The sequence below is a fragment of the Gambusia affinis genome, linkage group LG24 (genome assembly GCF_019740435.1).
Source record: "Gambusia affinis linkage group LG24, SWU_Gaff_1.0, whole genome shotgun sequence".
Taxonomy (NCBI): Eukaryota; Metazoa; Chordata; class Actinopteri; order Cyprinodontiformes; family Poeciliidae; genus Gambusia; species Gambusia affinis.
In genome coordinates, this window is record NC_057891.1 from 11,552,069 (window position 1) to 11,565,050 (window position 12,982).

Below are 12,982 nucleotides of genomic sequence, written 5' to 3' on the forward strand. Positions count from 1 at the left end.
TTGAAGAAATATAAAAGTTAATGGGTGCATTAGCTTTATAAATGATTTTTTCCCCAGTTGAAGGTTGAGCCAGGAGTACTTTCTATGGCCCAGAAAACCAACCAGTTTTATTGAGTCTGATTCATAATTAAATGTTTTAGTCTGGTTCTCCAAGCGTTATTTTTCTTGCTAATGTACAAACTTACAGATTAATTTAGTGGAAATTACAACAAGCTCTAGAGTAAAGGCAGGTCTGTTGAACTGCAGTCATGTAAAGATGTGTGTGCTCCGTTGTTTCCCAGACAGAAAAAAACCTCTGTGATTAGTGGTTGCGCAGCTTCTATATGTTGGGTTCGAAACAACTTGCGACATGTTTTTGTCGGATTTAGGACTCAATAGAGCATTGTCTGCATTCCTGGAAGAAATTAGCCGTGTTTAAGAGCCGTTTCTTTTTCTTTTCTTTCTTTTTTTTTTTTTTCCACTGGGCTCTCGTTTAATCCCTGCTGTAATTACAGTTGTTGGGTTTCCTTAAAATGAGCCATCAGCTGCTTGTTTGATGTCTTGTGGGAAGAATTTGCGCTTTAATGACACTGACGGAGAATGGCAAAGTTTTAATCTGATTTCAGACAGCGTGTCTGGCTGAATGCAGGTTTGCCTCAACACTCTATTAACCTGAGATCCTCTGATTTGGATGCTTGTATTTGAGGCCTATTGAAGCTGAAGCAGCTGTTTGGAGCGATGGGTGTTCTGTAAAAACATCCTCAGTGTGTGATAAGCAGGATCCAGCGCGTGTGCTGTTCTTGTTAATAGTTTTGGCTGGTGGGAGTCACAGTGGCTGCATCCTCGCTATTCGGGATCGGGGCCGCCCTAGGGCCCCCCAGGCTCTCATTGGAAACAGGAAGAGGCTGAAAATGTGTGAAATCAACAACAAAATGGTTGGGGAAAAAGTGAAGAATGAAAACAGGTTTTACTGACTCTTCTTTTGGTAGAATAACTCTAGTTTCTGAAAGTTTGTGGTTCTTGTTTGCTAATTGTTCTGTTGACTTTATTACTTTACACTTTGAGTCCTTTAACGTACCAGATTATGGGGAGGTTAGAGAAAGTCACTGGGTCTCTAAGGCAGAGTTTTTCCAACCCTGGTCCTCAAGTCACATTGCCCAGTGTGTGACTTCACATGTTTCCCTGCTTCAATCACACACAATTCCAATTGATAGCTTTTTAACAGGCTTTTATTGAACTGCAATCATCTGAATCGGGTGTCTCAAACCAGTGAAACATCTAAAATATGCTTGGCATGTTTGAGCTGCCCTGCATGTAGATGCCCTGCATTAAGGATCAGGGTTGGAAAACACTGCTCCAAAGGGGATGAAATGTCCATAAGGAAGGTAAGAATTGGCACAAAATTAAGCTGAAACTGGACATAGCTGCAAAAGTTTGGGTACAAAAAAGCCTGAACTACAAAAGTACAACCTGTTGTAGAAGTTTGTGGTATTCCCTGAAAGGTTGACTTTGTTACATTTGATGCTCTTGGTGTTAAAGAAAGGAGAGGCTATGGACCAATAATTGCATATTAATTGTTTGCGTAGAAATTCACCACAAATTTTTGGAACTTTAAAAGATACCATGTTTAAATCATATAAAGTTCAAGTGTCTAACATACTGCCACTGTCAGACTTCTTCATAGTCCAATCCAGACTATGGTTCCTCTCACTCTCTGTTACATATAACTACAGCAGGAATTGGGAATCCTCAAGATATCTGAGTTTAATTAGAGATTAGCGGTATCCGTGTTAATCCATCTCCTTCCAGCCATTAATGACTCAAGGCATTTCCTGAGATCCAGGCAGAGGAAGACAAAGTCTCGCTAGACCTCCGTCATCCTCTGCCTCATCCCGCCCCCCCATCACCCTGCTTAATGAAACATGACCAGAGCGCATTATCGCCTTCCTCATACCGCACACTTCATCTTGCCACAAAGAAGTTACCACACACCCAAATTCAGCTGCTCATGAACACGCATGTGGCAATCTCTGGAGGGGCTCCACCAGATATATCTTGTAATTTGCATCAGTCTGGATGTTTAGCATTTTTCCTTCTGTTGGGTAAACAAACATGCTGCCTCTCCAAAGTTTGGCATTTCCTCCGCTTGTCTTGATGTAGACATAACTCCCACCCCTTTCCCCCCTAAACCCCTCTCTGTCTGACAGCTCCATATGTCCTAGATGGATTGAAAGCACAGGTTACCTCTTCCTTTATCACAAATTCTTGTCAGAATCATCTTTGGGATGCCTAACAAAGGAGTGAAAATATCTCAGTGAAAACACACACTTTGACAGGGATATCAAACTGGGGGCATGGGGAGGACAGGAAGAATCACTCATCTGGGATCAAGCTGCAGGAGATTAATGCCATTGAGGAAAAGACGTCTCAACCAGCAGGATGTTGGGTGAAAGTTTTAAACTTTTCTTCACTTCAAGTAAAAGTAGACTGCAGAAGATAACAAGGTTGTGTGCCCACTTAGAAGCAACATATGAACATTTTATTGACAACTCAAGTCCATGGCATAGTTTTGGACATCAACAATGTCAAGCTATGGTACAATCATACCCATTTGTCCATGCAGGGTCATGGTACCTATCTCCAGTGGTCATTGGACGAAAGATGGGGTACACTCTGGATAGGTTGCTAGTCCATAATAGAGACATACTCTCGCCTAAGGACAATGTAGAGACCAACTAAGCTAGCAGTCATGGGAGAACATTCCATCTACATACATTTCACTGGTTCAAAGGTGCTGACGCTTGCTTGTTCCCTGCCTACACTCAGTCACACACCCCCATGACCAGCGTCCCTTTACCTCAGACCACCCTCGGCAACATTACAAGTTCATATCAATCCTCCAGTCGCTGTCCCAGTACCGTCCTATCTCCTTCCCTGTACCTCCTCCATGGGGAATGCTGGCCTGAGTCTGTGTTTGTGTGTGGGTGTGTGGGCATGTGTGTGAGTGGTGGAGCCAGGCTGGCTGTGTGGGCGGCCGTGTGTTTCCAAACAGTGGAATATGTCACCGACACCCCTGGCAGAGCAATAAGCAGAGCCTTAATGAGCTCAGCAGATCACTCAGCGCACACATCAGAGACGCTACAGAATCGACGTGGACTCGAATTGTTACGCCACTTTACTGTTGACTAAACATACCCACAACCAGTCACTCCATGCCGAGGCTTTAGCAGCGCTTATATGCACGAAGCCGTTCATTACTTTAGCATTTCCAGTATAAACCCACACACTTCACTCCTAATCCCAGCCCTGATCCGTGGAAGTGCCTTTGTCACTCTGCAGACCGGAGCCATTGCTCAACAACTCTTTGCTCATTTTTGATCAAATTAGAGCAGAAGAGCCCCTTCAATATTTCTTCATTGTGATGCATTTATATATGTTAGTGCTGACTCAGTCCTCCATTTGTCTTTCTTACTCCGATGGGACAATGGTATCAAATTGGTGACCACCTGCTCTGAAAATCACATCATGCTTGCTCTATATTCAGATTTCCCTGCACCAAACCAGCTGTACGTATGATTTACACAATTACATGGCATCTTTGGTCACGTACGCAATAATCAGGCATCATGATTCTTTGGGTTTTATGATGATAAATGGCTTCATCTGAAAGCAAATGTGACAGAACTTTTTGATCGTTTGTCGGTCGTTAAAGCTGGTGTACCTTTCCGTGTGGGGTTCCCTCCTCCACGGCTCCTTCTCTCATGGTTGGTGTCATTGTTCATTGAAGACATTAGTGACAGTGAATGTGGGGCTCTAAGTCAGCCCCATCCTTTCATTCTCCCTTTTTAGCTGAGCTCTCCTGTCACCCGGACCCTTTTAATTCTCCCTTTCACCCGTCCGGTGGCCGGCCCCCTCTCTCACAGGTCCTATTGGGGTGCAGACAATGGAAGCCACCCCCCTCTACCCCATTCCCTGGCTCACTTGCCTCTTCATCCCCCTCCCCTCCTGTCCCTGGGCTCTTGTAGGCGTCCTGCGTGGTAGAAACTGCTGGCTCCAGGCTGCAGTTTGTCACAGCCGTTCAGCTGAGACTGATTGTGATTGTGGCAGATGGGCCAGAGCTACTCAACCCAGGCAGACCCAAGCACTTCTGTGTCCTTTCTGGCCTTCGCTCCCTTGATCTCGACCTCTTCCTCGGTTGTCCCTATCTGTTCCCTCGTCACTGCCTTCTTTTTGTGTGCCGTTGCTCTGCCCAAAGCTCAGTGTTTGCTTCAGAAAAGGTGCCTGTCAGATCATTTAACAGCCTGTAGCCGCCTCACCTATCTGACACTGGAATTAGTAAAGCTGGAGCTTTCTGTTGTTTGGAAATGTTCATGTTCTTTGGGCCCTCAAGGCCACCTCATAAATGCTTTTTCTACCAAAATGGTAGAAAAAGCATTTTCTACTACCGCCACATCCCGCGATGTGGCGGTAGTTTTATTTGTTATCCCTAGAATTTTAAAGAAATACAAAAAGATTACTGTCCAACTTTCCCCAAATATGTTAGCGTTACTAATCTTAGTATGCAAAAAAAAAACAATTTTTTCTTAACATTTCCAGTAAATTTTCTTTAACTACACTAAAACTGTCACATTGTAAGATAGTGCTAAGCTGAGACCAAACTGAGATCTAGAGTTGCATCTGACACTCGTATGTCTGCATTTGACCCAGTTAGCAATCACTGGACGTTTCAACCCAAAGTTCAATACGATATGGTTTCCATCAGAAACAGTAAAGCTTAAGAAAATACTGGACTTCTTCCAGATGTACCGTTGTACAAATGCATACGTTCAAATCAGCAGTGTCTCTTTGGTGTTCAAGCTATCTTCTTCTCTTCCACCTTTAAGCTAATATACTTAAACCCCCAAACCTGTTCAGCCTGAACACTCCTGGGATAAACAAAGGCTTGTGAACTGTATGTTTTGTGTCTTGTCTACACTCATCCTGAGGCCATGAGGCTGGGTGGAGTAGTAAGTGCTGTAAAAGACATCTAAAGCCTCATCTGCAGCGCTGACATCGACAGTAAAAAACTGAAAACTAGATGCCTTTTCACATGATGGCAACACCAGCCATGTCTCCATCAACATTTTCTTTATGGGCTTTTTTGAAGCGTAACATCAGAAGAGGTTGATGGAAACAGCAAAATTCAAAAATAACCTACTCAATTCTGCAACACAAAAAAACGTTTTCACACCTGCTTTAGGTGGCTTTTATGTAAAAGAGTTAATTGGAAACACATTTGTGTAAGTTCCAGTGTAGCAAAGCTTCCTATCTACTGGTGGGTATGTACCTTACCAGAGGCACCAAACGCTCAGAAATTTCTACATCTAAACCTTTCTCCAAGTTTCTTACGATGTGTAGTCCATGCTGTTAAGGAGCCTCTGCTTTCTGTTTATTACAGCCAGTGATGTCAGTAACGCGTTAATTTGTAACGCGTTACTGACGTCGGACCACTTTTTTCAGTAACGAGTAATCTAACGCGTTGCTATTTCAAATCGAGTAGTCAGACTACAGTTACTTTTCAAAATCACTGTGCGTTACTATCTTCTTTTGTTATTTACCATAATCGTATTTCCTCTACTCGTCTTGTCGAGTGACCGACGTCTCTATGCGACAGAAATGTAAACAATGGAGGAAGATTTTGTTGGTGGAAAAACTGGAACTATTTTCAGTTTCTGTCGCCAAGTCCGATTATTACAAGCGGCTTTGGGCTTCATTTTTTTTAAGTCGCTTGCAAATTTAATGAGCGGCGGGTTGCGCCTTTTTGGGCTCGTTTTTTAACGTGAAGTTGCTCATTTGGGCTTGGAAATAAGCAGAGACTCATAATAAATCCCAGAATTTGTTCGTCATTAAGGTAGTTTTACTCTGGCTCTCCCTGTCCATAATTTCCCCGATGATCCGTCCCGCTGTGTCTTTGTTAATGTCAAGTTAAAGTATTACCTCTGAATGACGTCGAGCTTCGCGTTGCGCTCCAGAAAACGGCAAACAACGAGACCAATTTGAACAGCTTAATAAACGTGAAAACAGCCACGAATAAACGTGTCCGTAGTTGCCAATAATTATAATGGAAACTTAACGCCATTATAATTATTAATATTACGATAAGTGTCACAAATCTGTGCAGCCATCTGAGTTGTGGAGCTGCAGGAGGAGATCTGGGCGCTGAGCTTTGAGACCAAACGCAGGGCCGTAACACAGAACCTGGAGGCTGGGGGGAGGGGGGGCTTTAAAATCCTTAGAGTTTTCCAGACAACAGTGGACCACACAAATTACTCACGTTTTTTATTTTTTTGTACAATCTCCTCTTCAGTTCAACCTTATCAGTGGAGACACATTGTTGATGTTACCATTATAAAATAGCTGATAATTAAGTATTGGCAAAGCTCAATGTGATTTTCACAGGAAGCGGAGCGTTGTTGTTAGCAGCTGCTGAAAGTAACTAAAAAGTTACTTTTAGTGTAACTTAGTTACTTTCCAAATCAAGTAGTCAGTAATATAACTAAGTTACTTTTTCAAGGAGTAATCAGTAGTCCGATTAAAGTTACTTTTTCAAAGTAACTATGCCAACACTGATTACAGCCATGTGTAGAGCCAACATCTCACGATGATGCATTTCCTTTTTTTTTCTTCTTTCTGACAACATTGAGCAGGATTTCATAAACCACATCTATCTCTGGTTGGGTTAGCGTTAGGGGATCTTCATAGGCTACTTGCCAAAGTGCAAAAATTTGTTTCTAGCATTCTTCTCAAGACAGTTCGGTCTATGCAGTCGATTAGGTCATGGCGTACTCATCCAGGATGGAAACTAGCTTCATCCTGCAAAACTCAAAGGAAGGAAACCTGATGAACAAAAGAAGAAGTGAAAACATTTGAGTTGAAACAAAAAAAAAAAAAACAAACAAAAACTGATGTACCAAAGTAAAACAGGAATCAAGCAGACTAGAAAGCAGAACAAGGGCATGATCCAAACAACCGTAGAACAAGAACACAACAGATCCCCAGGAACAACCTTCCAGCATCTTTATTTACACAGACTTGTAGATGCATAAAGGCGTATAAAGGTTGGAACCATTAGTAAACGAGGCCAACATTGAGGCTGAGACTCTAGAGTTGAACATTACAAGCCGGCTGCTGCTTGTATCTTCATGTCCCCTAGCTGGAGTTTAAGCCCCCCACCCCCTTCACACTGCTGTCACCCCTAAAAAACTCCTCCTTCTGTGTTCAACCCCCACCCCGACCTGGCTTCTCCTCCCCTAAGGACAGAGCCACCTTCGGAGGGGCAGTGGAGCGGTAGCCCTCTTCCTGAACACATGTCAGGCGTCCTTGTAAGCCCGGAGAGGAGGGACGCAGTCTCCGCAGTCCGAGGCAGACGCAGAATGAGAGCGGAACAGGAGATGCACTGAGGAGAGAAATATTCAGAGGAAAGATAGAGGCAGCAGTCTGGATGGGCGGGTGGAGGGACGGCATTCGGCGTTAAAGGGGGAGTGTGTTAGCAGCAGAGAGGAGAGTCGAGGAGAGTCGTTCTCCACCGGCAGACTGTGGGAGACGGGGAGGGCAGAGGACATCAGAGGAGAGACGCTGCATTGTGGATGTAAACTTTATCGTCTGCGGATCGGCGGGGAGCAGAGCGTGCTGCTGGATTACCATGCTTGTCCTCTGAATGCACCAGGATGCTGCCTCTCCAGCAGGGTAAGGAGCGCGCTGTCATCAGCACACATGGCATAACTGAACTGCATTACGGGCAACACAACAACTAGAGTTTATTCATGTAGGTCGATGCTGCACAGTCAGAGGAGCACATGAGTCTCATTCTGCATATTTCACTCAGAATGATCACTGTTAGCCATTTGGGAGCTGGGGGGGAGCTGGTCCTGTTGTGACAGCATGGGGTCGGGTTAAACTCCTTTGCTTCTGATTGATAAAAGGAAGCAGATCTCTTTGAGAAAGACAATCAGTCATTGCAGCGGATTTTAATCTGCAGGAACGCACGTTTCCCTTCCCTCTGCTCCTTTTGTTTCCCTTCCTCTCTCTCAGAGGCAGATGAAGTTTTTCAATCCGGCCCACTAATCCCACAGTGAAATGACAGCATCTGAACGGGGTGCGTGTACTGGTAAATGGCTGGGAATGTCCACGATGACAGTGTCCCTCTGTAATGGTCAGCTCATGAACTTTTTCCTGAATTTATGTAGCGTGACGTGAAGTCTTCCCTCAGACTCAGCGGGATAGGATGCTCTCAGCCAACACACCAAGGATAGCAGAGTAGGATCCTGGACTCCGTCTTGATATTTTTGGCTGACTGTGTTATCTCTAAAAACAGAACTGTGAGGGAGTGTAGAAATAAGGGCATGGGAGAGTATGGGAGGTATCTAGACTCCCAGGCTGGTGTTGACAAGACGCCAGACACAAATGCCATTCTGTGGTGGTTTTTTGAGATGGAGTTAGGTTGTTTTTGTTGCTTGGAACTGGTGCTTTTTTTTCACAAGAGGAGCCATGTGTGGTATCCCCTTCACTTGTCAGCGATGAACGTGATCCCTGTAAACTTCTTGAAAGAATAATTTTGTTTTTATCTGTGTTGAATTTATTATGTCGAACAACCAAACTCAAATAAAAACAATAAAGTTATAAAGTTAGTAGTATGTGTAGTAGCCATTGCTAATAGTAGCTATCAAATATTGCTAATAGATGCTAATACCTCCTCAAACTTTGAGTGTTTTGATGTCATTCAGAAAAATCAGCTTAGATTAATAAAAGGTTGAAATGTCTTCCCCAGTCTGTTGGCTGATCCTTTATTGATGAAAACAGAATAAAAATTTAAACGGATAACATCGTGCTAAAGTAGCGTCACGATCCAGGAGAACACAGTGAGCTGCACTCCGTTTATGCCAACATTTACACTCTAAGAACGGTTCAGCTCCGTGACAACAATTAAAGTTCCTTGAATAGCTTTGTCATAGCAGCTTAACAAGACAAATAGTTGAAAACACCTATTGCTAATTGTAGCTCTCTGCTTTTGCCAGAACTAACACTTGTAGCTAATAGTAGCTTCAGTTATTAATAATTGTAACCAACACCAACTGTAAATAGTAAGCAACAACTAGTTGGAGCTTTATTGTACATTTTCTCATTCTACCAGCCATCAAAGAATGATCACAGCTATATCAGATATTTATATTATTTTGTTATGTTTCATATTTTCTCTAGATTCTGACCTCAGGTTTCAACTAATCTGCAGTCTATTAGACATCTTTAATGCAAATGATCTTTCAAACTGGATCATTCATTCCGTATAAACAGCCACTTCACTCTCTAGTACTCTAGACTCCCTGGGCTTGAATTTGGCCTTGGTGGACCAGTTAAAGCCTTTATTTGGGGCAGAGCAGCAGGCCGTCGATATCACCCTGCCACCAGGGCAGATGTGTTGAATGGATGGGCAGTTTGAGCCTGCCGCTCTCTGAAACCTACCTGGGGATTACTGGATAAGAGGATTGCCAAGTGGAGGGATTTGATTTTATAGAATTAAAACTGTAATTCTCTCCATCCCGACTACGCAGACGTGTAGCTGTTTGTCCACAGAAATATTTCCCACCGCTGTGCGGATGTCATATGAAAACGTGTGTAGCGTGTGTAACAGTAATGGCTCCCAAAATTTGGGTCAAGACCTTATTTGAAGTTGTACACCACCAGTAGAGGAAAATCTTCGTGAACCGATTACGTACCCCCAAGAATTGTTACACAAAGTGTAAAAAGTGGTCATAAAATTAAAAAAAATGTGGATCTACTTATAAGGGTGGCCATTTATAGCCTTGGTATTTTCTGGTTCACACCACTTTCCTTGTAAAGATATAGATGTGAAAAGTTTCAGACTGTGCCTGGAGCGCCCACTGGCAGCACTCAGGAGGTGATTGTATTCAGCCTTGAAAAGAACCCAGATTAAGGCAATCCTAGCCCATCATGCATTCTATTGTATTTACTTCCACCCCTCTAACTCCTGTCCATCACATCGCCTCTCACTCCTTCACATCCGATTTTCCCAACTTTCCCTCCTCCTCCCTCTGGCCCTCTCCCAGTATGTGGCGCTCCATATTTGGTGGCCCTCAGCCGGCGTATTGGGTCCAGGTCAAACAGAATTATTAAGGAATGTTCCCTTGTTCAATGGCTGGCCCAGTAGGCCCCGGCATGGGAGCATTTCCCCTCCATTGACGGCCAGAGGACTCCAGCTCTGACTGAGAAGGGGAAGACACTCCTTCCAGACAACTTTCCCATATAATTCCTACTGTCTCTGCTGTGTTCACTGGCGCTGTGGAGGCGTAAGCAAGTTTAATGATATGTACGTGTGAAGCAAATCTCAGGATCTCCCCAGCCCAACTGAGCCTTGTTGAGACACTGCTTGTGTGACTGCAGGCCATCCAGCTCAATTAAGGGTGCTTTGAATGCATTCCTCCCTCTCCCCTGCTCGGCATTTATCTCTCCCAGACTAACTGCTTGTGGGATCTCTGAAGGCAGCGGAGTTCTGCTGAGCTCTCTCTTTCTGCAAATGCAGCATCTGAAGACTTGATAGGGAAAAAAAAAAGAGCCAGACTACGTTTTTATTATCACGCAAACAGACAGAAGAAATGATCATCCGGATGAAACGTCGTGCTTTGTGTCTCCCTGAACGCTCACAAGTTGGAAAAAGCAGAAGGAAAATAAAAGGCACTACCTCATGACTGCTCTCTTTGTCTCCCGTTAGCTGAATTTAGTGTAAAATCACTCAGCGAAGATGTAAAGTTTAATGGTGCAACACAGTTTATAACCAATAAAAGGCTTTTATTTGCTAGCTATCAATGGCCTATTGCATGCAGTGACTGTTTAGCCGGGAGACAAACCATTGCCCAGGCACCCTCGCTGAATGTTGAGTCATGGCGTCATTAGAGCGTTCTTGTGGTTTCTAAACTACCCCAGTGTTTGCATAAGGTGCTCTTCGACTCATTTTTGCATCTAAACGACCTGCTTTCCTGTCAGAATCAGACTAAGATATAGTTTGTTTCACAATAGAGCGCACTCTGAGCACCTCGGCTCGCAGACTTCCAACTTCTCTTTTTCTTGTTCTAAGAGCTTTTGTTGATGTGTCCCATGGCGTTCCGACTCTTAGAAAAAAATAAATAATCCCCAAACTGGATTTGTTTTTTAGGTCATATACTCGCATGCCAGCAGTTTACAAGATAATATGCTGCTGCCCTTGTTTTAGTACACACGGGCTTCCCGTTGACACACTTTCACTCTAGCATGCAAGTTTTTTAGCGTTCCCTCTTGTTTCGGATTACCTCTCCTGCCGCTGTGAGGCTGTCAGTGGAGCGAGCCATTTACAAGCTTGGAAAAGGAGTCGGCGTTGCGTTCTAGCTCTGCGCAGGTCCGGGAATGTCAACAAACCTCACCTCTCCCGCTATCTCCGCCGTAAATCATCGGATAATATTCGGAGAAGCCCGTAGGGCCGCATCCAGAGGGAGGTGTTGGCGCAGCTGGAGAGGAAATGGATGGAGGGGCTACTGGAGAAGCTCACCTTCTGAGCTCTAAAACTCTTTTCCAAACACCTCTCATGTTGTCTTTAAGGCCTTCTGGTGACAGAGTGAATTACAGTGAGAGTACAGACTTTTAACTGCTGGATTACCAGCATGCCAGAGTGGCCAGGACTCTACGGCAACTGAAATAACACGGCAGAGAGGATTCCTTGTACTTTATCTCTCCATCAACACAGAGTTGCCTGCAGGAATGTTGACATCTTTTATCAAAGGGAAAGCAGAAGCCCTTTTATGGTACATCTAAATCAAGTGATGCTACTGAAACTGACCTTTGTGAAGCAGCCAGACAAACATCCAGAGATGGCTAACAATAAACACTAAAGACCTTTGGGTCAACTGCTTCTGTTTACTGTACCTTTGTCTGCATTGTGTGGGAAGCGGCCATTTGTCTGCCTCTGCAAATGGTTACGCTTTTGGCTTTTGTGAAATATTGTAGCTCCTGCACATCCTGCATTAGTCAGCAGATCCTTCCAGCTCTCTGTTACATCAGTGAATGTGTCCCTGTGCCCCGGTCACCTCATTGCTACAGAAGCCGCGGTGTCAGATCTAGAAGTGTCTGGTTTAGCATTTTCTGTAATGATTTTGAACCATTGTTTTGTTTGAGGCAGAGGATGTTGGGATGTGTCTTACTGGTAAAGACTTGAAAGTTGGATGTTGTGGAAGTGCTTGCAGTAGTGGCTGTTATTGGTGAGCTTGGGTCATTTCTGGACTTTTCCAGACTTCCAACGACTTTTCATAACGACTTATGAAGAGTTGTAAGCAATAAAGATGCTGCGCAGTAGAACGCCTACTTACTGGGCAGTCACCTTCTTGATTTGACCCATCGAGGTCGACACACTATCTCTTTGGTGTGTCCACCCTAAATCAGCCAGAAATGAAGCAATTTGGGGAACATTTTTAAACACCTCTGTGCATGAGTCTTACCTTTTGTAAATGTTTGCTGCTTGGGGCAACTGGCAAAAAGTCTTTGACAGATATTATAATCAATTCACTCTGTGTTGTACCGTACCAGAATGGCATTGTACAATGCTAAGGGGCTTTTTGAGAGGTCACTGATGACATTTTATTTTATAGGCATCACAAATCAGATTAAATCATATGACAAAAGCATGACTTAACTTACTGCTGAATGAGCAGTAAGTTTGAACTTACTTAAAGAGTTTGAACACCTGAAATGATGTGCGTGTGAAAATAAGAAGGGATTTTTATAACCTTATATTGAGGTGTTTATCAGTGACTGTTGATAAACACCAGTGAGAGATCGGAAATGCAGAAATGCATGGAGACAAAACCATCAAGGTGTTTGTCTGTTTGTGTGAAACCACAATCAGAACCATCTTTTGTTTTTTTCCAGAACCAGCTCTGGTCTGGCGCTTGAGCCTCTTTGAAGTGGTTGAACACTGATTAGG

The 12,982-nt window shown here is 43.8% G+C and overlaps 1 protein-coding gene across 5 annotated transcripts in view; it reads left to right on the forward strand.

Annotated features, from left to right (window-relative positions):
* Positions 1 to 12,982, forward strand: part of LOC122827221 (nck-associated protein 5-like) — a 126,084-nt gene that overhangs the window by 50,519 nt on the left and 62,583 nt on the right. The window contains exon 1 of one of the 5 annotated variants that reach the window (XM_044109922.1): positions 7,381 to 7,704. The exons of the other annotated variants lie outside the window; for them this stretch is intronic. Within the exon in view, the coding sequence (XP_043965857.1) occupies positions 7,676 to 7,704 (29 nt within the window). The 5' untranslated portion in view covers positions 7,381 to 7,675. Of the gene's footprint in view, positions 1 to 7,380; positions 7,705 to 12,982 lie in introns of those variants that run through there. 5 annotated transcript variants of the gene reach the window in all.